Consider the following 26804-nt stretch of genomic DNA (forward strand, 5'->3'; position numbering starts at 1 on the left):
AGATTGGGAGTATGTTGATGATTGCAAGAACCACGGTCTCCTCACCCACCATTCGTTCAGGCAAGTCCCATCGTCAGCCTCGGAAAACGGATTGGTCCGAGGACCAGGAAAGAAGAACAAAAATGCCTGCGGTACCACTTGAATGCTCCGGAAGTAGTAATCGCTCAATCACAAAACAGCATGAGCAGGTACGTTAAAAAAAGGTTTACTACGCATAGTTGGGAGGGATAGCCTGGTGGATTGCCAAGACGCGGAGTTCCCTGTCACGCTTCAGCGTGCCGATCTGTCGGGATGGCAGTGTCTCACAGACTCACGGTTCCTTGTCAGCCATGAACATGGTTCTGGAACTACATAGTAGAAGACATTCCCAATCATCTAAGATTTCAAAAATCAAGAATGTACAAACATACTCCATAATAACTAGGCATCCATACCGAATGACGTCACCGAAGGGTCCATCTGTAGCGATTAGTAGTGCGACGACAAGCATTACACTCACACGGACTTGGAGTTTTCTCAAGACAGCCGAGGATTAAAGGACGCAGAGACGTTAAGAGGGGATTCAAACACCGATTGTAACTATGTACTACGGACTACAGAGTAACTAGTTAACTAACTTACTAGTTAGTTACCTACATAGTATGTAGTAAGCTAGAGCGAGAAGTCATGTGATCTTGAATTGTTTGTCTGTGACGCGAACGAAACGCGTCCGCGGCCTCCGCTTATTGGGCCCAGACTCTCGGGAGCGGGTCTGATCTCATACAGTCAATAAATACTCCGCCAATTTGATATCTTCCGACACTTCCCCTTATTTTCATCTGTCCATACTATCGAGGAGCCTGGGGCTTTTGGAAGCTTTCTTTTGGTTCCTCACTTGGTTCTGGCAAAATGCCTGTCCGTGGCAAACGTCCCGCTCAGGCTGTGGTCGACCTGACGCATGATGGTCAAGAAAATGCCCATCGTCCGGCCAAAATTGGCCGAACAAGTCAAACGAACAGCAGTGCTCCATTGGCGAATGTGACGAATGGCCAGCGTTTTGGGCAAGATATCGATTATATCTCGCTCAGTCAGATGGATGACGACGACTTCAACAGTATTGTTCCAGCCACCCAAGCTGGTGATGATCTGGACCTGAATTCATTTCAACTCTATGGTAAAATCTTCGTGGCTGCAGCCTCTAAGTGTGTATATGTTGACGTCAGCTAGGCTGTATCAATACAAAAATTGTGGGAGTCAGGTTCTACAGTGGATACGCTTCATCGGGCGAACGTGTTACACTTCAGAGGGAGCCGGACAACAAATACGATCGAAATGCTATCAAAGTCTTAAACGTCATGGGTGCTCAGATAGGCCACATACCTCGGAACGTGGCCTCCGATTTGGCAAAATATCTGGTAGAATCAAAATTAACTAAAGAGACGCTTTCAACCCATAGCTAACCCACATGTAGGATTCTAAAAGTTTGGTCATCGAGGGCATGCTGACTGGTAGTATTGGGTCATACGATTGTCCTATCGCCCTCACCCTGTATGGCCCCTCAGATCTTATTCGGAAAGATCAGGTGAGAACTCAGATGCGAGCGGACAGGCTGCCACTCACTGAGCTCATCCGTATCGAGCAAGACAGTGCACGAAAAGAATGGCAACGACAAAAGGCACTAATGGAAGTAGACAAACAGCGCCTTCTTGGTAACAAACGGGGTAGTGGCGGGTATCCCACCCTCCAAAGGCCCAAACAAGCAATGGAGTCTACAAGCCTGGAAGATCTCGTTCAACAAAGCAGCTCCATTAATGCTCATAGAGTGGATCAAGCTGTGGAGAGATTTGGCAATACCGAAGTCGATCTTGCCAACATGCCAATGGCCGAGACGCCATTTGGCATGAAGACGCAGCTGCTATCGTACCAACGGCAAGGGCTGGCTTGGATGCTTGAGAAGGAATCGCCTAAATTGCCTGAGGTAGGCGCCAAAGACGTGCAGCTCTGGAAAAAGGAGCATGGTAGGTATAAAAACATTGCTACCAACTACGCGACTAGCACACCTCCTCCTCTTGCAAGCGGTGGTATACTTGCAGACGACATGGGTCTTGGCAAGACAATCCAAACTATCTCCTTGATAATGGCCAATTCAAATGCCGATGGCAATGGAATCACAGCGCCGACTCTTATTGTTAGTCCAGTTGGTGTCATGAGTAATTGGAAGCAGCAAATTGAAATGCATGTGAAGCCAGAATTCGTGCCAAAAATCCTTGTGTACCACGGCACAGGGAAGAAGGAGGGTTCCAAATTGAAGGATTACGGCGTTGTCATTACCAGTTACGGAGCGATTGCCAGTGAATACGATGCTGATAAAAAGAAAGCTAAATCAACTCGCAGCGGTCTTTACTCTCTGAAATGGCGCCGTATCGTGCTTGATGAAGGTCACACTCTCCGAAACCCGCGATCAAAAGGCGCCCTTGCGGCCTGTCATTTGGAAGCTGACTCTCGGTGGTCATTGACAGGAACTCCAATCATCAACACCCTCAAAGATCTCTACTCGCAGATCCGGTTTCTGCGGCTTTCTGGCGGGTTGGAAGACTTGGCTATATTTAACGCCGTCCTTATTCGTCCGTTGACCAATGGAGAGACTATAGGCGCCACCATTTTGCAAGCTTTGATGGGCGCGATCTGCCTGAGACGTCGTAAGGATATGGCTTTTGTCAACTTGCGTCTTCCGGATATGAAGATGCATGTCTTGCGCGTCAAGTTCGAAGACCATGAGCTCAAGAAATATGAAATGTTCCAGTATGTCCAAAAACTCACAGTTCTGCTGTTGAAAAACGCTGACACAGGTTTAGGAATGAGGCGAGGGGTATGCTTGATAAGTATAAGCATCAAGTTGCTGGTCCCAATGGAGCTACCACATACTCGCACGTTCTTGAGGTTCTTCTACGACTGCGTCAAGTCTGCAACCACTGGTCCCTTTGCAAGAACCGTGTGGATAAATTGATGGCACTGCTTGGGGAGAGTGAGAAAAAAGTTGTAGAGCTGACGCCCGAAAACATCAAGGCTCTTCAAGACATTTTACAACTTCAAATTGAAAGTCAAGAAACCTGCGCGATCTGCCTTGATGATCTATCAGAGCCAGTCATCACGGCATGTGCCCATGCTTTCGATAAATCTTGCATTGAACAAGTCATTGAAAGGCAGCACAAGTGTCCCCTTTGTCGTGCCGAGCTCAAGGATACCGGAACCCTCGTCGCACCGGCAACGGAAATGGGTGAAGACGCTGGCGCGGATGACGCGGAAGCAGCCGATGCCAGCGCACCAAGCAGTAAGATCAAAGCCCTAATCAAGATCTTGACCGCAAAAGGCCAGGCAGAACAAACCAAAACAGTCGTCTTCAGCCAGTGGACTTCTTTCCTGGACATAATAGAGCCTCATCTTACAGCCAACGACGTACGCTTTACACGAATCGACGGAAAACTCAACTCCAATAAACGAGACCAAGCTATCGCCGAATTCTCTAATGATCCTAAATGTAAAGTCTTGCTAGCTAGTTTGAACGTCTGTAGTGTCGGATTAAACCTTGTTGCAGCAAACCAAGTCATCTTGTGCGACAGTTGGTGGGCTCCAGCCATCGAAGACCAAGCCATCGATCGTGTTTACCGTCTTGGTCAGACCCGTGAGACGATGGTTTGGCGTTTGGTCATGGAAGGTTCGGTTGAGGATAATGTGCTCAAGATTCAAGCGGCAAAACGTGAACTATCGTCAACTGCGTTGAGTGAAAGGACTGATAAGAAGAAGGGGGAGAGCACGCAGTCGAGATTGGCGGATTTGGAGAAGTTGCTTCGTAGGGCCGATGAACCCTCGACTCAGGAGGTGAGCAACTAGTTGAGAGGATTGTAGATCATTCTTTCGTTGGCCACTCAATTATCTCTTGGTTGAGCGATTGTACATTACTTTGGGGCACTCTTTCTGTATATTCCTTTTGTTTTTCCCTTCTTGTCTTTCATTTCTCTTTCCCTTGGCTCTTCAACATCTTCGGGTTCACGGTGTCCCAAGACTGGGCTTTCCTTTTCGGGTTATACATGGTCTTTTACGATTGATCAAATTCTAGAAACTATTCATTGCTAGAGTTCTACATAATCAACATAGGTATGTAAACTACTTGGCAACAATAGACACCACATCCTCATCAGCAACCAGATGCCCCAACCCAACACGTTGCGGAACATGTCTAGCACTCGCACCCCATACAAGCGCATACTTGAACGTCTCTTTGAGTGTACGATGAACCTGGTCACAGACATCCTCAATGCTAGAGTTGCTGCGAACAATAAGTGCCTCGCTGAAATCGGGATCGACGCCCTTTCTATAGAAATAGTCAGAAAAACGACACCTAAACCTAAAATAATCGCACGAGAAAAGCAGGGAGGGGCAAACCTCTTCGTATAAATCCGAATTAATCGAAGCTCCTTCCATATCCTCGCAATAACGTCTTGTACTCCGAGATCAAGTTCACAACTCATTACTGCTGTGTGCGGTTCGTGGGCGAGTTTGTCTAGGAAGTCGACGCTGATACTGTCGATTTTGTTGTAGACATATAGACTATTAAATGTCAGCATTTGCTCGTTCTCTGCCCAGTGAGCTAGTGCTTGTACTAACCATCTGATATATTTCCTATGATCTTTCATGATGACATCGATCAAATCATCGACGGTGGCTAGAGAACCGAGCCGTTAAAATTCGGTCACGCCAGTAATGTTAGGGGCAAACATACCTTCATCATCTCGCACCAAGACTTCACAGTTGAGCATCTTATAATCTCTCAAGATATTATAGACCATCTTTTCGTCGAGGTACTTGGGCGGTGACTGGAATGTGATTTTCATGCCTCCAGATTTCTTGGCTTTGAGATAAATGTTCCTATCGATTGTAAGCATTGAACACATAGGTATAACCAAAAATGATTACTTACGGAGGTTCACGATTCAACCTAATTCCCACAGCCTCCAACTCCGCCTCCAGCAGCGCACGCTGCTCTGCCCGTTTCGTCGCATCCAACACCATAAGAATGAGATCACTCGTCTTTGCCGCTGAAATAACCTGTCTTCCTCTTCCCTTGCCCTCCGCAGCCCCCTCAATAATACCTGGTAAATCCAGGATCTGAATTTCAGCACCACCATACTCCAAAACACCGGGGATGGCTGTGAGGGTCGTGAATGAGTAGGCAGCTACCTCACTGCGAGTCTTGGTGATTTTGGATAAAAAAGTAGATTTTCCGACGGAGGGGAAACCGACCAAAGCAACACGGGCATCGCCGCTTTTGCTGACGTCGAAACCGGAGCCGCCGCCGGAACCTGCACCACCAGCTGGTTCGAGGAGTTGGGCTCTGAGACGGGCGAGTTTTCTGTGAGATGAAGTGAGTTGTTGTTCTCTCTCTCTTCTCCCATATGAGGTTGATATGGTCAAGCATACCCTTTCAATAGACCCAAATGATACTCTGCTAGGTTGTTAGTACACGACAATCAACAAATAGAAATGGTTTGCTTACCCGTCGCCTTATTCTCTATTCAGAGCAAGCAAATATCAATATAAAATGCCATTTCCTCATCTCAATAAACCACGAGTAGAAGACTTACTCTGCGTCCTCCGCATCTCATCCTCAATCCTGTCATAGTTTAGTTAGCCCCTGTCTTAAAGCATGTAGTGGAACATCTGAACGCCTTACTCTTTGATCTTATCTGTGATGTTCACCATCTTGACGGTCTTTGATACTTCCCCGCAATCAAATTTTACTTGAAATGAGCGACTCCCCGATGATTTCTGTATTGAAATGACCTGTGATTCAATGACCGACTGCAAAGAATATAAATAACGAGCAATCACTTAAGAAGAGCAAATTTCAGAAAATAATGGAACAATTCAGGAAGCTGAAATGGTGGGATACAAATTTCTGGCACTCAATATAAAAGCGGCAAACTATGGCAGAATAATTTATTGGTGCTTCATGAGTGGCACGAGATGAACTTGTACTAAGGGCCAAACCACTGTTGGAGATAAATGTTAGAAGCAATTAGAGGAATGAAGATATTGAAACTCATTTGACAAAGTGACTATTGACAAAGGTCATTCATGGTATGTAGATACAAGAGAGAGCCTTAACCTGCCTAATCACATCCGGCCAATCAGAGCTACAAGTTTCATTACATAATCATAATTTCGAATTTCCGCCGCAGCTCCGATAAGCGTTCATTGATATTTCATCTTCCTTAGTAAACCTCACCGCGCAAGAACCTCAATATGGCCTCAACAGCACTATCCGAACCCGTAGAGGTACCAGAAACTACACAAGAAAACACAGAGATTGCAACAGAACAACTGGAAGAACTTTCAAATACACAGACCGCTCTCGTGCAGACCTCATCTACAGATCCAGAGAATGCCCTCGTTCCTACCACCACGACCGAAGGCGAAGTCGCTCAGAAGAAGACGAAGAAGATAATAAGACGGAAAAAGAGACCGGCTAGACCGCAGGTTGATCCGTCGACAATCAAGTCGGAGCCTCCGCCACAGACGGGAACGATATTTAACATTTGGTATGTTGTTCACGAGTCGCCTTTGCACGCCTCAAGTTACGGATTTGCTAATTAAGTCAATCCATAGGTATAATAAATGGTCCGGTGGTGATCGCGAAGATAAATACTTGTCCAAGACCGCTGCAGCTGGTCGATGCAATGTTGCGAAGGATAGTGGTTATACTCGCGCCGACAAAGTGGCGGGTTCATACTTTTGTCTATTCTTTGCGAGGGGTATCTGGTACGTAAATATCTCCTCCACAAAGCAATATTACAGGTTCACTGATAGCAAGCTTGCTGGAATACAGCCCCAAAGGCCAAGAATGCGAATACCTCCATCGCCTCCCCACAATCCACGACATCTTCAACCCCAACGTCGACTGTTTCGGTCGCGACAAATTCAGCGATTACAGAGATGACATGGGCGGCGTTGGATCGTTTATGCGACAAAACAGGACGCTTTACATTGGTCGTATTCATGTCAGCGATGATATTGAGGAGATTATTGCGAGGCATTTTCAGGAATGGGGTCAGATAGAGCGTGTGCGTGTTTTGACGTCGAGGGGTGTTGCGTTCGTTACGTATTCGAATGAGGTGTGTTTTCTATTCCCGGACTTGGTGGTACATGGAAGCTTGGCACTAACATTCTTTGATCAGGCAAATGCTCAATTCGCAAAAGAAGCCATGGCACATCAGAGTAAGTACCAGTATCGATCTTTACGCTCGACAGTCCGCTAACAAGCTATAGGCCTGGATCATAATGAAATCCTAAACGTCCGTTGGGCAACAGTTGATCCAAACCCCCTAGCCCAAAAACGGGAAGCCCATCGCCTCGAAGAACAAGCCGCGGAGGCCATCCGAAGGGCTCTCCCAGCCGAGTTTGTCGCAGAACTTGAAGGTCGTGATCCCGAAGCTAGAAAAAGAAAGAAGATCGAAGGCAGTTTTGGTCTAGATGGTTACGAGCCTTCAGATGAAATATGGTATGCTCGGACGAAGGAGATCGAAAACTCGGAGGAAACTGCTCTCCAATTAGAGTCTTCTGAACAACCTCGTCTTATTGAGAATACGCAGGCATCAGCTCAAGACTTCACTTCTACGACTGGTGGCCAGCAGCAAGAGTCTGGTGGTATATTGTCTAGCTCGACTTTGGCTGCTCTCAAAGGGTTTGCGCCGGTAGCACAACCTACTGCAGCCAGTTCCGGTGGGCCGTTGGTTGCTTATGGCAGTGATGATGATAGCGATTGATTTATAAATTTACACGAAGAGTTTCTGTATAATATTACTTTGGTATGGGAATAAGTGGAGTTAATTCAATTCAAGAATGCGAGCGCTATTCAGGCAAGTCATTTGTTCTTTTTTCGTTTCGTTTCATTTCCTCTTTCAGTTCAAATAAAAATAACTCGCACATCCGGACAAATGTCGAATACTGTCATATCGGTGGTAATTCCGCCTACGTTGTACGGCCAAGGTCGTAATATATGCATGTACCAGTGCGGAGGTTATAAATGAAAGCGTTGTTCGATTCATGCTCCTTGCCTCCGCCTGGTGCATACTCAGAAGCGAGATCTCGGAGCAGTTCATGAACCTGTCCAAGGTACTTTCGTTCTGTCAGAGGCGCATTCTGGATGACTGCCCGCCAGCTGTCGGGATCGCATAGACGAGTATCCCGAATAGCATCAAGTAAATCATCCCTAGTATCAACTGCCGCAATGGGCCCATTAAGGGCTTTATCTACAAGTTCGCGAGACCGTAGAAGAGCTGAGACGTTAGATAACACTGGTTTATAATGAACTCTGCCTGAACTTACCTGATTCAATAATGTTTCTTCGATTTGTTTTCTTACTCCTGTGCTGTGCAACCAAAATACGCACATCATTTCCACGTTCACCACTGGGTCCACCTGTATCCGGTTGACTCGGATTCCTCAAAACCTTAGGATTGTCGACTAAGATTTCACGATGATGCTGTGCTCGTATCTCTGCACGCAGCCAGGGCACTAGATCTGATGCTCTGACATCAATTTCCTCTTTCTTGACCAGGCTTCTGATCTTAAGTCCACGTTCGTTACTATCAGCTTTGACTAGCACAACCCAAGAATGATTATCCTCCTTATAGTGAGAAATGAGCTCTTCAAATGAGGATGCGTCTACCGCAAGTTCCGCAATGATATCATGCGCCCACAGGTCTTGCACTATGCGAACTCCTACAGTTCGAAGGACAGTGGGATCGAAGCTGGCAACAAGTACATCACACTAAATCAAGGATTAGCATATCAATTACAGAAAGTAGAATTAATACGTACTCGTCGAGATCGCCAGAATCCTTCAACCTCAGCTTCATGCTTCGTAAAAGTCTTTGCTGAATTTTTGATGTGGTCAATCATTGAAGAACTCAGTCGATCCCAGCTGAGATTAAAGCCAACTGCATGTGCCTGAGAACGGCTATACAGCAGCTTAGGGCTGAACTCTTGGATGAGTTGGTCGTACCGTCCTCCAGCGGCGAACACATCTCGCCGTTTGCCATCGAACAAACATTGGAATAGGATGCTGCCTCTGAAGAATTTGTCATTGAGACTTGCAAGAGGATTGACATATACTTTGCGCTTGACGTCAAATCCACTGATAAAGGAAACCAAAGACTTGATTCGAGCAAAGATTGGTGGTAATCTATCAGCGAACTCGGTGCCTTCCATAATCATCTGTAATTTTTGCTGAACTTTATCAGGTGTATCTATGAGAAGAATTAATGGGTTGTATGATCGTTGAACCTTGAGAGTTTGTCAACTTACCTCGAAAATCAAACCTCGCCAAGTCATCCAAAGAAGTTGATGCAACACCGATTGTGGGACTTCGAAGCTCGCTCCTAATCTTCGGCATTGTCCACTTGCCCACGTTCAAGCGACTCAATATTTCTTTCGTGACAGGAATTTGAGCCGCAGTGATACGGCAAAACTCCATTATCAGTTGAAGCAGGTCGGAATGGTTGATGTGGAAACACATAGGCACAGATCTCAACACTGGAAATGTTTCTATGATTTCGTCAAGGACTTTGATAACCTCTGCTTCTTTGAGAGCAAGATCTAGTGTGTTGTAGGAAACGATATCAAAATCGGCTTCTCGGTGTGATTTCGGCTCACCACCGTGTGGTGACTCTCTATAGACTCTGCCAAAGGAGAATGTTTTCTCCAAGGACGGATCTTGTCGGGGAATAGAGCGAGCATTAGGTAGTGTCAGATCAAAGGGGAGTTGCAGTATATTTCCAGACGTATCTAACAGTTTCACAACACCGTTTTGATAGTGGCCTGACCTGGGGAAAACTGGTTGTCTTGTAGTCTCAACGGCACCGTGTCGACGGAATATCTGTATAAGCTTTTCTTTGACCAGTCCACTAATAAGCATCTCATTCGAGCCTGGATTTCCGCGAGAATCCATGTCCCAAGTGAGGTCTTCGAATTTTTTCGGGGACTGGGAGAATATTGCTGACAGGATCTTCTTATAATCTGGGGAGCTAGGATCGGAAAGTAGGCCTATTATAGCTCTCCTGAATGTCTCCTCCTCGACTTGCAAGGGTATTTTGCCGCTTTGGAGAAGCTCGGAAGCAGAAGGTCGTTCGCTAGGACGGTGACTCAGCAAGGATTCAATAATCTCTCCTTGTATCGCTTTCTCTGGTTGTTGAAATATTGGTGGTAATATGTGGTTCTTTTCGCGCATTTCTCGCAAAGTATGATCTCTTTCCATACCCGTGCGTAATGGATAATTCATCTCGAAGAAAATGATGCCAAGAGAATACATCTATCGACATTAACTAAACTGGAAATGGAAAGTCGCAACTGAGAACTTACGTCAACTTTTTCATTGTATTGAGCAGTGGAGGTTGACTTGATTTCAGGCGCAACATAGTATGTCGTACCGATACTGCGAGTAAAGTCTCCAGCTATTTCTGTGGCCGCGGAATAGCGAACTTCTGTAGTGAAATGTCCACTCATGGCCAAGCCAAAATCACCAATGCGGGGATTGTTTGCCATATCTATGAAGATATTATCCGGTTTCAAATCCCTATGAATGATGCCATGGCTGTGAATGTGGCTGAGACCGTCCAGTATTTGACGGAATAAACGCCAGCAACGGTCAATATCGTCATAGAGACCATCATGAATCAAATCCCTCAAAGTCTAAAAATAGTCAGAACTTCGTTCCACAGCCTTGTAAACAAATACTTACGTGCTTCTCACAATATTCCATCTGAATATATAGTGTGGTTGTCACAGACCGACCTTGTGATCCTGACTGTACTCGGCCAATCTCGCTGCCGATGTCCGTGGTACTAGCAATCAAGTCCTTCGAAACAACTATCCCCCGATCTGAAAACGTACTGTCTTCATCAGAGTCATAACCAAACTCGACCTTGGGATACCCACTCGAACTAATGTAGTCTAAGCCACTGGTGCTCGCGCCCAAGTCTCTGTCTGTCATTGACTCATCATCAGCCGTCGATAAGGCATCTGAGTCAATTGTGTCGTGGTCTTCTTCAAGCCATGCCGTGTAGTAGCGGACTACATATGGGTGATTCAATCTTGACAGTAGCATGATTTCGGAAAGGGTGTCTTTCAATGTACCAGGAGAGTTTTGGGATATTTTTTTGATTGCATAAAAACGCCCGTCTAACTTGTTTCGTGCTTTGACGACCTGGCCGAAACCGCCTCTCCCCAGGCGGCCAGCCTCGTCAAAATCATGGGCGTAACGTGAGAAACTAGGCATTCCCACTTGCGAATCTATACGAGGTCGTCTCATAAAAGGATTGGAATGTGAAGTTGCGGAACTTTCAAGTAGTGGAGCGCCAACCCTGAAGAATTCAGAAGGTTGCAGCTGAAAAGCTGTTGGACGTTTCTTCGGATCCGGCTTGAAGATTTCTCGCAAAAGATCGTGCAGAGACATGGACAGGTCCAGGCTGTTCATGACGGCATTTGCGGATGTGTACTTTTGTAGTACATCTTTCCCAAAGCCCATTTGCAAAAGTACAATGCCGAGATCCCAGATGTCCGTTTTGGTTGTCGAGCGTGCGTCATTCTGGGCTAGCTCTGGAGGCAGCCAAAATGGGGATCTAGATGTCGCTAGAGCCTCCTGTCGATTGTTGCATTGTGGCAAGGTTGCTTCAACATTGCCCTGGAGCTTGACGGTTGTGCTTCCACTTGCATGGCGAAATAGCATTACACGGCCACTATGGATGTCCCCGTGTACCACGCCGTTTCTATGATAAAAGTCAAGAGCCTCCAGCAATTGTATCATCCAGGAGCGGATCGAATCCACTGCAACTGACCCTATCATATCTAACAGCTCCGAGAGTGAGCCTTTATTGGCATACTCGAATAGAACGCAGATTTGCCAGCCACTGTTTGAAGAATCTGGTGTCTGTATTGGACGGAAAATTTTGAAGCCTATCAATTCAACTAGATTAGCATGGCGTAGCTTTTTCAGAGCCTCAAGCTTATCCTCGCTTGTCCGTATCTGCTGCCGGAACGCCAACGAATCCGAGCCCTTGTCCTCCAAGTACATTTCTTTCAGCACAACAAGCGGTGCACGAGTGCGATTCCCAGAAATATAAGGCCTTGCTGTGAATGTTTCAGAATTTTGGGACGACTGAAGCAAGGATTTGCTAGATATCGCCTGGAATGTGAATGGCCGTTCATCGATATCGTTCATGATCAAAGGCGGATCGAAAGTGATGTAGTCGGAACTATCCTCGGGAATGTCACCGATATCCAGTGCTGCAGTACGACTTTTGCGTCGAGAATCTCGAGCCTTTGTACGCTCCCGTTGTCTCATTTTATCCTGTAAAAGTCGTTGTAATGCTCGTTCTTCTTCGGCTGAGGCTGCCTCTTGTTTGCGCAGTTCTTCCTTCTTGTGTTGCTCCGCCTGTTGAATTGCTGCGGCTTCTTGCTCGATGCGCTCCTCCTCCAAGCTAGGCATGTCCTTGTCCTCCGCCCGCGCGACTGCTGCATCTTCAAGTACTTCTTGAATGTTCACTGCAAGCTCGTATATCATTTCTGAGCCGAGTAGTTCTTTTGGTTTATGATTGATGACCTTCTCAATCCTCGATCTTGGACCTTGCCGAATATCATCCGACTCTTCGATAACCAGGTTCGGCACAGTCTTTGGATACGTTGTCGGGAGCTCAACAAAGAGTAGAACGCTAACGCTAGGATCCGAGGATGCTCTAAGACGAAGCTTGAAAGCCACTTGGGATGATTGCTAGTTCAAATGTAAGATTTCATACTACATAACAACTAAGTTGCGCAGGAATAAACACACCTTCCAAGCTGCTTGTCGAAGCTCTACATCGTGAAAATCCTCGCCATAGATTGATCTCAGAGCTTCCGCCTCGTCCTGATGGATCTCTCTGTAGTTTGTTGAGCCTATGGTGGGCCCTGTTACGGCGGGAGGTTCAGGTGTATCCGGCTTATTCTCCTTTTGGGGAGAGCCGTTTTGGGGAGCATGGCTTGGTTTTTTCTGTTTCTTGTGAGGCATAGCGGGGCTGTAGGCGAGGTATTGAGTAGAAGCGTCTAGGATAGAGACAGGTCGCCCTTGTCGACATGAAAGCGACAAAGAATGCAGCCGAAGCCGCAGCCCTCTATTGATCGAGAATAGACATTATACTAGGAAGGTGTAAAGAAAAGTGAGCGTGGAAGGTATAGCAAGAAAAAGAAAAGAAGATTAGATGCGGAGGATGACTCTTTCTACTTAAGAGTCAAGCCTAGGAAAGACTAAGTAGCGGTATCGATAAGGGTCCAGTGGCGCTAGACTTAAAGCGGGTTGGGCACTCTGGCAGTTAGCCTGTGCCAGCTAAGACGGCAGGCGGTGGCCCACCCACCAGCTTCCCTCCCAGACACTGTAAACAAAGCACAGCAAACCACGTCAACGACCAGCAAGCCTCGATCCATAGGCTTGCGCGTTGTTCATGCCTCGTAGCTTCATTGCTACGTTGATGAGCTGATCGTGAACTGGGAACTTTGACCGAAAAAACAGGATGCTGGGCTGGATTACAGGACAGTCAGACGAGCAGAGGCGGGCCACCGGTAAGCTTGGACATTGGACTTCTTTACGCGACTGACACGCTGACATGCCTCTTCCTCAAGATGACTCAGTCGTCATGGAGCCACCACAGACACCCGGCCCTGTCTTTGCTATACGAGCATTCAAAAGCGCCATCTGGGGAACACCTGCGGGCGAGGAGAGTGAAAACGACCGCCCAGCGACTACGGGGAGCCCAGAAAAACCTATGTTACGCAAGAGAAACACCATGCCTCAGACGATCCCAACCGCATCACTTCAACAACAGACGTTTGGAAAGCCGGTTTCTGACTCGACAAATCAATTGAGCATGTCGCCCACGAAGAGTATCCTTGTCACGCCCGGAACGATTTCGAACAGGCGGAAAACCGTGTCGTTTGGGGAAACAGCTATCCACGGTGATTCAGAACGAAGCAAGGGCCTCTCACGGAGTAACAGCGCATCAATTTCACCCGCAAGTTCAGTCACGAGCCAATGGATGTCTAGTCAATCGGATGGAAAGCCACGACCTCGAAGCAGACTGACTCAAAGCCTGCTTGATGCAAAGGAACAGTCTGCGGAGGAACCTTCAAAACAAACAAAGTCCACTCGTACTGAAGAATCGTCAAAAGGCACTGGTCCCGCTAGCGACACAAGGACGTCGCTGACTGAAAAGCGCGATGACACTATGGATCTCGAAGATCCTCAGTCGCAGTCTGGCCAGTATTGGAAGACTGAATTCGAAAACTACCGAAAACGTACAAATCTGGAAATAAGCAAGTTGATACAATATCGCTCATCGGCGAGATCGTACGCGCGCAAAAAGGACGTGGAGGCCATGCGTCTGAGAGAGGAGTTGAGAAAGGAGGAAGAGAAAGTTGTAAACATGGAACGTCGCGTGACAGAGCTCGCTTCAAGCATGATGAACGAGAAAGTTGACCATGAAAGAGAAAGACTGGTCCAAGATCTAACGCGACAAACCGCGTTGGCAGTTCAATACAAACATAAAGTTGACAACCTACGGAAGACTCTGGAGCGGCATGGAGTGATCGGCAGTCCAGACGAACAACCCGATTTCGAGGAATCCGTTAGGGGCGCTCAAATTGAGGTTAACAGACTGAAAGAAGCCCTTGAGGATGCAAACAGAAAGCTTAAGGAGAGAAATCAAGATGACGACATCAAGAAGCTTCAAAATATCGCAATCTCCTCGGAACGGAAAGTGTCAGAACTCGAAAAGGAGAATGTTGCGTTGAAGCGAACAATATTACGCGTGAAGGAGGAAATGGGAAAGTACGAGGAACGGCGAACTGAAAAGGAGACAAAATTGAAACTTCGCATTGAGAAACTTGATCTGCGGTGCTCGGATTACAAACAGAAAATGAAGGAATATCGTGTTGCCGTTCATGAAGAGAGGAACATGTACCGGCAGGAAATCGAGGCATTGAAGGAAGAACTTGCAGGGTTGAGTCCGTCTAGAAGGCGCGTCTCACTCGATGATGTTCGTCACCGTCTTGAGGAGAAGTCGTATGCGGGAATTCACGTCCATGATTTTGGAGGGGACAAAAATACTCGAAATCCTATGGACAAGGATGACGAAATGTTGGAGGTAAGCAACGTGAATCGACATCTAATCATTTGTTATTCACAGCCTGACTTTACAGATAATCCAAAGCATCGAAACTACGGATTTGTTGGGAGCAGACGACTAGTCCACTCAAATATGTACCCTGAGAGAGTTGAACTACAAAGACCTCTCGCGACAAAGGAGGACAGCTTACGAGCACCTTCCCCGCCTGTTTTCGCGATCCCAGTCGCGAATTCTCGTTCGCAGCATTCGCTCTCTCCAACAAAAGCTTCTCGCCGACTACAACGGAAAGATGAGGGAAAGGAGAATTTTCATGACATATTTACTTGATTTGATACCCCTTTGCGTTTTTTTATCATGCTGAGCATAGGCATTTGTACATCAATCGTGATGTGAGATGTACATGAACCAAGCCAAATAAGCTGTTGTAGATTTATCAATTGACTGAAACAATTGAAAACCTCTTCGTTCCTTTCATACTCTTTGCTATTAGCTGTGATGAACGTGAAAATTCATGTTGTGCCGGTAATTATTCTATCTACATCATGCCCCCCATCCATTACTCATTTTCTCTATATCAAGTCTACTACTGCCAAATTCGATCCTAGTATCTAATTCAGATCTTCCCATCGGAAAACGAGACAACAGCCCACTTCCCACTCCAAGCCCATTTCCTCGCACCGGAATCACCACCTCCGTCCGGCAGCTGGCGCAGACGTTCATCTTCACCTGGTTTGAGGCCGACCACGACATCAGCCTTGCAGGTACGGAATGATAAGATACGGATTCCGGACTTGGGGCCTAGAGGGCCTATGGCTTCGGTGAAGGGGGTTGTTGGGTCCCAGATAGCCTATCATTTATTTCCATTAGCATGAGGAGAGAAAAACGAGAAGGGGGCGGGGCTGGCTGGTCTTACATCACTAGTCAACTTGCGATAGTTCAAGTCACCCTTAAAAAGCACAAGCTCGGCCTCCTTAAGATCCTCATAAAGATCCTGCGCGGTCTTGGGAAGACGCCAAAACGAACCGGGGCCAGTCCAGAACCTATGCGGACGAAGCATCAATTTGCCCTCGGCATGGAACGAGGCCCATTGCCCAAACAAGAATTGAACATTGCTCAACTCCTCGTCTGATAGAGGCGGGTGCTCGCGTCCCGAGGCATCGGCCGCAGTATAAAAGGCTTGCGGATTCGCAATAGCAGTTAATAGGTCCGCAAAGTCCTTCGGGATAACATCCGAGACAAACCAGGGGATGACCTTGGGCCTTAAAACGACGGTTGTAGCTAGACCGGACGATAACAAATATCCGGCAAGAATCAGGTCAACGAATAACTCGAAACCAGCGTTGTCGAGGACAATATCGACTCTTCGTTCTTCGCCGGCCTTTTTGGATTTGCGTGCGTCGCGAAGCACGTTGTATGCTGCTGTCATGTCGTTGACGAGGATGTTCTTCTCAGAAGCCTTGCGGGCCTCAGAACCTTGCAGTTTCTGGATATCTTCGTACGTGAGAGATGTGAGTAGTGACAGATCGGTGGCGTTTCCCCATAGACAAATCTCGCACATCTCAGTGAAGATGATGCGCTCGGCTTCCTCGATTTGATCCTCCGACATTCCGTCCTTGGAATGTTTCTCGGCCTCGAGAGCGAGCGCTTTATAACGAGCTGCCAATTCGAGGACGGCAGGACGTGATGATTTGAATGTTGAAATTTTCTGGCGTGAGAAGACGTCGTATCCTTTCCAGAATTGGGAGCGATTGAAGAGAGTTGCGATTCGTCGGTCTCATCAAGAGGTCAGCATATGGCATTTCCCCCGGGGGGTTGTTGATTGAGAACTTACACATATAACATTCTGAATACAGCCATGGGACATCGTACCACGTCGGATTTCCCCGTTTCTCTAGTTCGTCGTTGTACTCGGTGATATCGGGTTCGCCGTCGTCGAGAAGGGGACTGTCCGGTCATCATTATCACCACTGCACTATACCATAAGAGCTCCGGAAAGAAGGGGGAAGAACCCACGTCAATTGTCGGTTATGCTGCAACTCATATTTCAACTTGGCTAATTCTTCAATGATGCCCTTTCCCTCAGCGCGTTTCTCTTCGTTTGTTGTAGGGACATCGCCGACGGTTCGGTGTAGGTCGTCAATTGCGCCGGTCTGTTTGTTTCATTCATCAATCATTAGCCTATACATTCTCTGAAGAATATTAAATAGGGAAAGTGTTTACCAGAATAACAGGCCATCGCTCAAGAGCCGAGACAGAGGCGAAGCTCGTCTTGTCTGATGTCGAGTATTGCGCTGCGACGAATAGTTTTAGCAAACCGATTCATGATGGGGTGTTTGATCTTTCTTGCTCGGAGTTACTCACGCGTCTTTGGATCGTACTCCATCTTTGGCACAATGAATTGAACAAAGAATGTTGAAGTATGTTGTCCTTAAAATGATGTTTGTTGTCTAACTATACGTTTTGTTCACCGAGGGGTTGCGGGGATAATTTTAATCAGCGCCGATAAGCGGGCCTGCGGGGAAATGTCCGTCCTTTTCTATTAGCGTATCTACAGAGTACACTACGTAGTCCGTATATTGATTCAAAAAGATGTAAAGTATATGTTCATTCCTCATATAATTTCTGGCAACAATCATATCCAATAACTCCTTATGCAAAGCACGCTCCGCACCAAAGATGCTTTCATCTCAAGGTCATAAAAGGGGGAGTATCGGTAGGTAGATATTGGTATAAGCGATTTAGAGGATTGTATGCGTCTTTCTGTTGTTCTCGGTTCTGTAATATTCCCAAAAGAATTCTAAAAAGTCTTCTTGATAGAAGCAAGAGATGTTCCCAAAATTGGATTATTTTGCCTTAAATCGTCTACATCATTGACATGAGAGAGTTTTGAGCATATGCCTGGACAATAGTTAGCATCTGTCGATTTCGCAGAAGGAGGGTGAAGACATACCATTGGCTTGATGTCCGGATGAGGAACGGCTTCAAATACATGGTATTCAAGCTTAAGTTCCGGTCCAACATTGATATAAGCACCCTTATTCTCCGTCGTATCGCAATATTTGGGTGCAGAGAACACAGTGATGCAACGTCCATCATGCTCAACCTCATAGCCACCCATTCTGACTTCGTGTGAACGAATAACAGCCTCGAGACCGTTCTTCTCGCAGAAACGCTTGGTGACATCGGGGCCGAACTGGAGACCGACTCCTCGCTTGCTTGGGCCACGACCGGGAGTAGGCTGAGGATCAGTCCAGAGCATCTCCATCATGAGACCTGATTGACCAGGTTGACGTTGGGTATGTCTGTTGAGTTTGCGAATGTCGTCGAGTGTTGTGTTGTCGTCGGAGAAGAGACCGCCGTGCAGGACAAAGTACTTGCTGCCCACAAGTGTGGCCAGGGGTAGTGCGGAGAAGGATTCGGAGAAAACTTTGAACACGTGCTCGTTGTACTTGGCTTTACACTCTCCTTCAAAACCGTATACTTTGTTCATGTCGTCTGTTTCGTGGTTACCTCTGTTTAGGAAGAATTTGTCGGGTCGTAACCATTTGTATGCATAGAGGAGAAGGGCAATCTCGGTTGACCAAGAGCCACGGTCGACAAAGTCTCCGTTGAAGAGATAGGCATGAGTATCAGAGGGGAAGCCGTTGAGTCGGAAAATCTCCAAAAGATCGAAGTATTGACCTGAACAATATTAGCATCTTCGAATAGCAGAGCGCGATGCGCAGACTACTTACCATGTGTATCACCACATATCGTAAGCTTGGTACCCTCTTTAACACCAACCTCCACCATCGTTGGCTCCGCCTTGACAATATCCAACACATTCTTCACAATCTGGAACGCATACTTCCGATGAATCTTCTTCCCGTTCTTGAATCGCTCAATCATATCATCGATAAACTCCTGTGTCATTTCCTGATCCAATCGCACGCCGTCATACGCATCCTCGACAACAATCGCGTCGATATCAAGGTCCTCAAACGCAGATGCTGGCTCGGCCACCTCGATTGCTTTCTCAAAGTCCATTCGGCGCACAAGCTTTTCGCACTCGACAAGTCTCAGTTTTGCGGTTTGATTGTTCGGTTCTCGTTTAATGACGGATTTGAAATCTTTGAGGGCGGCGCGAGGGTTCAAAATGGCGGTGTTGGCCAATGCTCTTCGCCAGTATGCCTATTTTCCGGGCTGTTAGAATCAAAAATTTCGTCTCATAGAATGCGCGATAACATATATATACCTTCACGTTTGTGGGATCAAGCTCGAGGGCCTTGGTCGCATCGGCGATGGCATATCCGTAAGCCTCCATTTTGATGTGAGCCTGTATAACAGAGATAGCTGTATTAGCACCATTTTTTGTTTTTTCTTGCAGACCAACGTAAAATCCATATACCCACCTGAGCTCTATTGCTAAAGAACGAAGGCTCCTTGTCATATTGATCGATGGCCTGTGTATAGAAATCGATCGCGGTAGGCCAATCGTGCTTAGCGAATGCGGCGTTGCCTTTCACCTTCAAGGCAGTGGCAGCCTCGGGGATGGAAGAGGCCATGTTGACGTAGAGAAAGAAAGACCGTGTTTAAGGAAACAAGGCACACGACGCAAAAGTCAAAAGTGGCACAAGACCAGGTACTGATGGCGAGGGGGACGTTGATAAGGAACAATTCCCGAGTTCCCGATGCCTCGAATAGATCAGGTAATAAGGAAAAATGGAATTAGATGCCGCAAAACATAAAAAAGAAATGGTATCTAGCAGATGTTGAGGCGACGTTTGCTCACGCTGGAAAGAATTTTTGCTTTTTCCCAGAGATGGTGAATATCAGTCAGCCGCGGAGGAGAAGCGGAGAAATTGCCTCTCCCGGAACCCTTTCTTTTTCGGCGTTGGCGTTCCAGAATCATCGAAAGATCGATCTAACTAGCAGTCTGGCTATCTATTCAACCCACGACAGCAGCCAGCCAGCTTCACGGCCACCTCACGTATTCCTCACTTGGATCGCAACATTGCTAACCGTTATAATCGTCGTCCATTTGCGTCCTCCTCATACACAAAACAAAATGACATCCTTCGTTGTCCCTCCAGGACAAGTGCGCACCCTTCGCGCATGCATGGTCTGCTCCGTCGTCATGCCGCAGAGCGTAAGCACCTTTCAACCCCTTTGCTGCTATCTACCTCATGCAGTCACTAACATTGCGCTTTCTCTTTGATAGAAATTCGCGCGCGAAGGCTGCCCAAACTGCGAACACGTCCTCCAACTCCGCGGCAACAACGACGCAATCCAAGAATGCACATCCCAGGTCTTTGAGGGACTCATATCTATCATCGACGAACGGCAGAGCTGGGTCGCTCGCTGGCAACGATTGGAAGGTTATGTGCCGGGGACGTATGCGATGAAAGTTACAGGGACATTGCCTACGGAGACGGTTGCGTCGTTGGAAGATGCTGGGATCAAGTATATACCGTAAGTTGTCTTGTACAGTGTCTGAGGTGGCAAGATTCTTTATTCTAATGTGTCAATGATTACAGGAGAGATGGAAGCGCGAACGAAGAAGAATAGTGATGGCGGGATCACTTCGATAATGCATACGTTTTACTTTCATTTCAATTCGAAAGGTGTTCGGGTTCACTTTTGAGATTTTATTTACGGATATATGGCGAGGCGTTACAAAAAGCATCAATGATACAGTACTTTTCAAAGCAGCAAAATATTTTCTACTTCTATTTCTTCCGTTGGGTTTATCCTACGTGATACCCTAGATTGAGTCTTATTTATTTCATTTTCGACTATACGTCCTATACATATGTACGAACTCGATCCGAGCTTGTGGTATGGAATCCCCAGAAATCGCAAAGGGGAAATGCGCCAATCAAAACAAAGAAGATACAAACATGATATCATAACAAGGTCAAAGCAAAAAAGAGTTTACTATGCGAGGAGTTTCTCGAGTTTCTCGAGGAAGAGGTCGGCTATTTGCATGTTAGCATGGGCTCTAGAAAAAAAAACCCCCGGAACAGAAAAACATACCATGGTGCTTCTGGAAGATCAACATTGGTCGCAAACGCACAGCGGTGGCACCGCTTCCACCAATGTTGACACCCACAGTCTTAGCTTTGGCAAGGAACTCATCGCGATTAGGAGAGTCCCAAGCAATGAAAGTTCCTTGGCCCTTGCCACGAAGGTTCTGAATAGCGTTGGGGTATTTCTGAGCAAGAGTCTCAAGACCCTTGTACAAGTATTCGCCAGTAAGGGCAGTGTTCTCAACAAGGTTCTTGTTCTGGATTTCCTCGTAGATGGCACGGAACAAGATGGCACGAACTGGGTCACCCAACCAGGTGTTGAATTGACGATATGGCTGGGCAGGGCGCAAAGCAGGGTTGCCATAGTAAAAACCAGCTGCTTGAGCCTTCTTGGAGAAGGTGACCATGTCCGGAGGAGTGGTCAGGTTCCAGTGGTCATGAGCCCAGAACTTACCAGTTGCACCAACACCAGTTTGAACCTCATCAACAATGAAGAGCACGTTGTTACGCTTGGTAATGTCACGGAGACCCTGGAAGAAAGCAGGTGAGGCGTGGTTATCACCGCCCTCAGACTGGATAGGCTCGACCACAACAGCAGCGACAGGGTTGTGCCATTCCTTGATGAGACGCTCGGTTTCCTGGAGACAGCGTTGTTCTTCCTCGGCATTCTCCTTGGCGTGCTCCTCAAGGGGGTACTTGAGGTTGGGGAAGGGGGCAGCGGGCCAATCGAAGGCGGGAATATCGAGTTTGTGAATGGGCTTGCTTCGGGTGGTTGACAGACTACCAAAGAGACGACCATGGAAAGCTGACTTGAATGACATGATGGACATCTGAGGAGAACCAGGGCCCTCATTTACCATGGTCGACTTCAGTTCCTCTTCAGTGAAATCAGCACCAACTCCACGCTCCTGGGAGCGTTTGTATATGAAGGCAGCCTTGTAGGCAAGCTCATTGGCGTCGGATCCCGCCAGAGCGGTGAAGACCTGGTTCATTCCCTTGGGAGCGGCTGCCAGAAGTCCAGTTCGAAGGATGTGAGACCAATCTGCAGAAGGGAAGTTTCCAAGAGCAGGTCTGTCGATGATGGCGCGGACCATCTCGGGGGTGTTGACTGCAGCAGCCAGGTGAGGGTTGTTGTATCCCACGGGGATAGAGGCGATCTGTGCGTAGCTGTTCAATTGGTTGTTAGACGGAGTGAGTCATGAAAGAAGCGAGGGTTATCGCGGAACTCACACATCAAGGAATTTGTTACCATCAAGATCGACAATACTAGTAATCGTTAGACAGAACGTCGCAATAGAGACAGTCGGTAAATACATACTAATTTCCAATTGACTTTTCATAATCAGCAAGAAGGTTCAAGCTGCGAGTATCGAAAACTTCGCTGAGTTCCTTGGCTGCAGCTTGGTTCTTGGGACCTGGAATAGCAGTTTGCACTGAAGGGGCCTTGGGCTCATCTGCGAAGAAGGGTTGCGCGGAACGGCGGGGGACAGCAGTGCTGAACAGACGCCCCGCATTGAGGCGGGTCAAAGACCTCATATTGAGGCTAGATCGGAGTGTAAAGGACATATTATTATTATCTAGTTGATCATGTTAGTGAAAACGGTCAATTTGTGGGCTCGATTGTCATCGTCTGCTCGGTATGTAGGCAAGCAAGGATGCTGACCTCGATGACGTTCGGCGATATAAGTGAGGGGAGAGATAACGATCACAATGGTGATGATGATGAAACCAACCAGACACAATCAGAAAGAATGACAACTGGACAACTTACAAGGGGTATATGACCAATTGAGCGTATAGAAAATAAATCAAAGAAAGCAGGAAGATTCTCGCAGGAAGGGGATTGAAACAGTTTTATACGTCCCACAATCGGACCATTACGCAAGGTGCAGATAAGGAACGGATGGAAGCGCGAAATTGGGGAAATCGCAGGGGAGCTTGACCGCCAAGAGCGGCGATAGAGCGAAAGCTTGCTTTTTCGGCGATGGGAGCCAATGAGAACAGCCGCTGCTGCTGCCGTGACGGCCGACGCCGAGTGACTAACACGTAGGTTTAACAGTTAACTGACTACTAGATTGCGGTGTCGGTGTTCTCCATGGGTGTGGTTTCGGGAGATAAAGTGCGCTTTAATAGAATCCATGTGCCTGAGAGCAGTTTGAGATTCATTGGAATCGAAATGCTCATTTGCAGTCTCATATGCGGTGAACAAAGACCAAGACGCGACAGCCTTGACAGCTCGATGGCTGGCCAATCATCTTCCGCGATCAAGCTACAGCCCAGGACGGCGCTATCCCAAAGAGGTACCGATAAACCGCTTTTATCGATAAGCACGATAAGCACGATAAGCAGAGGCACAGCGGGGTCGCTCCTGCCTCTTCTGCCACTGACCAATGCCATAATCATAATCGGAAAGATCATTGGATTAGAATTATAGATATCACACTAAATACAAGATTTCTTGCTTTCAGCCCATCCAGTCTTTCATCTGTCATCGTGACTGCCCATTCCCCGAAGGGCAAACGGTGCCTCATCGTCCTCATTTAGATTCCTCGATGCAGGAAAGGAATCTCGCCGCCGGTCCTTAAAGTACCCGCGTGGTTTGGGGGCAGTCCCAGGACGACCATGTGTCGCGTCGTTGTGGTCTTCATAGAAAGTCTGCAGCTCCACGGTGCGAATTATACCCGCATCATTACTTGAACCCCGTCGACCAAACCCCCCAACTTCTTTGGTTGTCGAATCGTTAGGTCCCATGCGTACGTGACTGGTAGTGGACCGGGTTGTTGATGGTACCCACGGTTTGTGATTGTTGAGTTGTTGGGAGTATTTATCTCCGTATCCGGTACCACCGAGGATTCGAGGCGAGATTGCCTTAATAAAGGGCCGAAGAGCGGGCGCGGATGCACACATCTGATCAGAAAATATTGTTAGAACTTTGCGCTGACCCGATTCGCGCTGTCAGTTTTGGAAGTGACGTACCAGTCCGAAGTTAATCTCGAGAGAGGCAGCCAAACAGCTGGCCCAACCCCACCACGAGTTGTCATAAGAACCCAAGGCGCCAATCCAGGTATAATACGTTCGAATAGAAGAAGCGACGGTCACTATGAGACCGATACCAAAGATACTAATGACTGCAAGACGCTGGCGCCGAGGAAGCTTGAGTTTCCAGATCAACGGCATGGGCACGACGGTGGCCATGAAGTCAGTAAACACGTTGATGCAGCTGGCGCCGGTGGCCACGTTGCCTCCATTGATGCAGTGATACGGGTAGGTTGGGTTCACATCAAAGTTTGCGCTTATAGGGCTGGATGTTGTCAGTAATTCTTTGATACACCACAAAGACAGGGACAGGGTACCCACATGCAATTGAGTAATGTGGTGAAGACGAACAGAAGCCCCAGTATAATCAAGATTGCCATGGAGCCGATCAGACTCCAATTCAAGTACCGGAAACTACCCTTGACGCTATTTCCAAGGAGGCGACGACAAAACCACAACAGGGAGACCTTGGTTAATGTGGATGACATCGCGTAGGTCATTTCGAAGAGCATGTGGTACTTGAGCGAAGTTGATATCCATTCGGGTCGGACATCCCATTGATGGCGGTCCCAACCATATCGCGCAGCGGCTATCGACGACGCGGTACACATGGCAATCCCAAATGCCTTGTGATGGATTAGCGGATCATTTCTCTTTTTGTTTCTTGAAGGTCAAACCAGGATCTTACCAGGGCCAACACGATCAGGTAATCATCAAGACCGATGGTGGCTGTTATGAAAGCACGGGCATAGAGTCGTAACGCGGTCATAACCAAAGCAATCGCTGAGAATACAATGTTAACGACCAGCAGCCCTGGGCCTCTGAGCTCAGGATCGACAAAGTTTGGCGGTGGCCATGAGTCTGTTACATCGGCAGGGGGGGTTAGTCCGTTGGACATGATCCGAGGGACGCAATGCGCAAGTGGTCGCTGTCAGAGTGGTGTTTTGTTGGGCGCACTTTCACGCTTGCTGTGTTTGAAAGGCTAGGTTCCATCAAGAGGGAAGAGGTCGTTTGTTGTAGCTTGGGGTTATACAGGCAGCTTATATTTGCCTGAGCCGAGAGTATTACGAAAGGAAAAGGAAAGGAAAGGCGACGAAGTGGAGCAGAGAGAGAACTTTAAAGCGTCTGGAGGGCTGGGTCAAGAGATAAGTAGGGCCAAGTTTGATTCGCATAAGTTACTACGAGTCGTATATGGGGGGTGTTCGAGAGTGAAAGTCAATTAATCAATTAATCAATTAATCAATTAACGGCATCAGGCCAATGAGAAAAATCGATGATCCAACACATATAGGGCATGTGTTTTGAATTATGCAGGGCTGCATGATATTTGGAGTTTTAGACTGACGATCTAGTGAGTGGCAAGTGGTGCTAGTCAGTAGCACTAACTTACTGCTCCATGCTACATAGTTGGTTAGTACGTAGTAACTTACTTACTACGTATACGTACTGGGCATGCAAGTATAGATTTACCCCAATTAAGTTGAATTAGACCAAGTTAGCCGACGCTTGGACGAGTCGGTGCCTGCATGACCGTTTCCAGTTTGGCACTAGAGTGTGCAACCACGGTTAGCCGACAGGAAGGAATACTCAGTAGAGGAAGCCACTCCGGAGTACAGACAGACAGAGTGTGTGCGATTATTACGGAGTATATATAGGATTAGGGCTGCGCATGAACGCCGACAAACGCCATCAATCCCTGTGCGGAGTCGAGGTAGTACGTACGTGCCACGGCAGGCTTTGCCCAAGAAAAAATCCCAGGGTTTTTTCATGTTCCGATCGATTATTTCATGCAGAAATGGCCGATTCCGATTTTATGATTGGCCGCGATGTGTGGAAACAGAGAATTAATTTACTCCAAAGTTGTAATAGTTTGCACAAACCTCCACAGTCGATACCACAACGTATTAAAAGGCAGCCAGCTTGAGCCTTTGTTCGCATCTTCGGTCTTTCGTCGGGGCTTTTTGAAGCTTGAGTCGGGTCCCACAATGGCCACGGGAATATGTCCAGGCAGGGCTAAGCGGGTCTTCTCGACAGCACTAGAAAGATAGTAGACTCGCTAGCACCTGAACGGGGCCCATAACCACAACGGTAGAACGTGGTTATTTAACTTCGTGAACTTTGTGCAACTTGGTGGCCTCGTGGACTGTGTGAACTTAGAAGTGGTACGACGTACTAATGTTTCTCTGATTCGACTATCCACGAGACTGCGACCACTGACAACTGCCAGCGTCTGTTCCAGTCCCTCCAGAGTCTGGCACTGTGTGTGTGGATGCTGGAAGTGGGCCGGACAGCCCAGCAGGAGGCTGTCGGCACTTAATAATCCCAGCCCATAACCCTAACCAACCATGCACGTATCAATTGGGGTGATGTTTACCGAAACCCTTGCGAGTTGCAACGCTGTAGTTACCTATATGACCCAAATCCATCTCTATAAATCCCACGAGCTCATCATCTGATTGGTCCCAATTAGCAAGGCGCTATATTATATAGGATATATACCTCACTTTTTCCTTGTCGACAGCAAGAGTACAATACTTGACTTCGTATTCCGATTGGAGCGGTTAAAGAC

At 47.3% G+C, this 26804-nt stretch overlaps 10 protein-coding genes across 10 annotated transcripts; 4 read left to right on the forward strand and 6 right to left on the reverse strand.

Moving 5' to 3' along the window:
* Window positions 1-888: 888 nt before the first annotated feature.
* On the forward strand, window positions 889-3870 carry EYB26_004502 (uncharacterized protein; the record flags this gene model as incomplete). Its single annotated transcript, XM_054263793.1, has 4 exons — window positions 889-1153; window positions 1207-1394; window positions 1451-2781; window positions 2835-3870. 4 exons carry the CDS (start codon window positions 889-891, stop codon window positions 3868-3870), a joined length of 2820 nt encoding a protein of 939 aa, XP_054119768.1.
* A 273-nt stretch (window positions 3871-4143) lies between these two features.
* On the reverse strand, window positions 4144-5739 carry EYB26_004503 (uncharacterized protein; the record flags this gene model as incomplete). Its single annotated transcript, XM_054263794.1, has 9 exons — window positions 4144-4351; window positions 4423-4587; window positions 4645-4702; window positions 4760-4905; window positions 4958-5389; window positions 5458-5482; window positions 5534-5548; window positions 5622-5650; window positions 5711-5739. The coding sequence occupies 9 exons, from the start codon at window positions 5737-5739 to the stop codon at window positions 4144-4146; spliced, it is 1107 nt and encodes a 368-aa protein (XP_054119769.1).
* A 543-nt stretch (window positions 5740-6282) lies between these two features.
* Window positions 6283-7802, forward strand: EYB26_004504 (uncharacterized protein; the record flags this gene model as incomplete). The annotated part of the gene is made up of 5 exons (XM_054263795.1): window positions 6283-6578; window positions 6646-6798; window positions 6866-7151; window positions 7215-7254; window positions 7306-7802. The coding sequence occupies 5 exons, from the start codon at window positions 6283-6285 to the stop codon at window positions 7800-7802; spliced, it is 1272 nt and encodes a 423-aa protein (XP_054119770.1).
* A 205-nt stretch (window positions 7803-8007) lies between these two features.
* Window positions 8008-13081, reverse strand: EYB26_004505 (uncharacterized protein; the record flags this gene model as incomplete). Its single annotated transcript, XM_054263796.1, has 8 exons — window positions 8008-8315; window positions 8365-8809; window positions 8860-9287; window positions 9346-10348; window positions 10399-10728; window positions 10778-11804; window positions 11874-12805; window positions 12866-13081. 8 exons carry the CDS (start codon window positions 13079-13081, stop codon window positions 8008-8010), a joined length of 4689 nt encoding a protein of 1562 aa, XP_054119771.1.
* Window positions 13082-13580: 499 nt separating this feature from the next.
* EYB26_004506 (uncharacterized protein) lies at window positions 13581-15312 on the forward strand (the record flags this gene model as incomplete). Its single annotated transcript, XM_054263797.1, has 3 exons — window positions 13581-13629; window positions 13690-15209; window positions 15265-15312. 3 exons carry the CDS (start codon window positions 13581-13583, stop codon window positions 15310-15312), a joined length of 1617 nt encoding a protein of 538 aa, XP_054119772.1.
* Window positions 15313-15804: 492 nt separating this feature from the next.
* EYB26_004507 (uncharacterized protein) lies at window positions 15805-17574 on the reverse strand (the record flags this gene model as incomplete). The annotated part of the gene is made up of 6 exons (XM_054263798.1): window positions 15805-16038; window positions 16105-16964; window positions 17023-17135; window positions 17205-17341; window positions 17412-17482; window positions 17553-17574. The coding sequence occupies 6 exons, from the start codon at window positions 17572-17574 to the stop codon at window positions 15805-15807; spliced, it is 1437 nt and encodes a 478-aa protein (XP_054119773.1).
* Window positions 17575-18053: 479 nt separating this feature from the next.
* Window positions 18054-19735, reverse strand: EYB26_004508 (uncharacterized protein; the record flags this gene model as incomplete). The annotated part of the gene is made up of 5 exons (XM_054263799.1): window positions 18054-18089; window positions 18142-18872; window positions 18926-19361; window positions 19426-19506; window positions 19583-19735. The coding sequence occupies 5 exons, from the start codon at window positions 19733-19735 to the stop codon at window positions 18054-18056; spliced, it is 1437 nt and encodes a 478-aa protein (XP_054119774.1).
* A 503-nt stretch (window positions 19736-20238) lies between these two features.
* Window positions 20239-20738, forward strand: EYB26_004509 (uncharacterized protein; the record flags this gene model as incomplete). The annotated part of the gene is made up of 3 exons (XM_054263800.1): window positions 20239-20319; window positions 20392-20642; window positions 20708-20738. The coding sequence occupies 3 exons, from the start codon at window positions 20239-20241 to the stop codon at window positions 20736-20738; spliced, it is 363 nt and encodes a 120-aa protein (XP_054119775.1).
* Window positions 20739-21107: 369 nt separating this feature from the next.
* Window positions 21108-22735, reverse strand: EYB26_004510 (uncharacterized protein; the record flags this gene model as incomplete). Its single annotated transcript, XM_054263801.1, has 4 exons — window positions 21108-21148; window positions 21207-22366; window positions 22430-22465; window positions 22518-22735. The coding sequence occupies 4 exons, from the start codon at window positions 22733-22735 to the stop codon at window positions 21108-21110; spliced, it is 1455 nt and encodes a 484-aa protein (XP_054119776.1).
* Window positions 22736-23680: 945 nt separating this feature from the next.
* Window positions 23681-25133, reverse strand: EYB26_004511 (uncharacterized protein; the record flags this gene model as incomplete). Its single annotated transcript, XM_054263802.1, has 4 exons — window positions 23681-24106; window positions 24176-24500; window positions 24557-24861; window positions 24924-25133. 4 exons carry the CDS (start codon window positions 25131-25133, stop codon window positions 23681-23683), a joined length of 1266 nt encoding a protein of 421 aa, XP_054119777.1.
* Window positions 25134-26804: the final 1671 nt, after the last annotated feature.

Source organism: Talaromyces marneffei, chromosome 3 (genome assembly GCF_009556855.1).
Source record: "Talaromyces marneffei chromosome 3, complete sequence".
In the NCBI taxonomy this organism is placed as follows: domain Eukaryota; kingdom Fungi; phylum Ascomycota; class Eurotiomycetes; order Eurotiales; family Trichocomaceae; genus Talaromyces; species Talaromyces marneffei.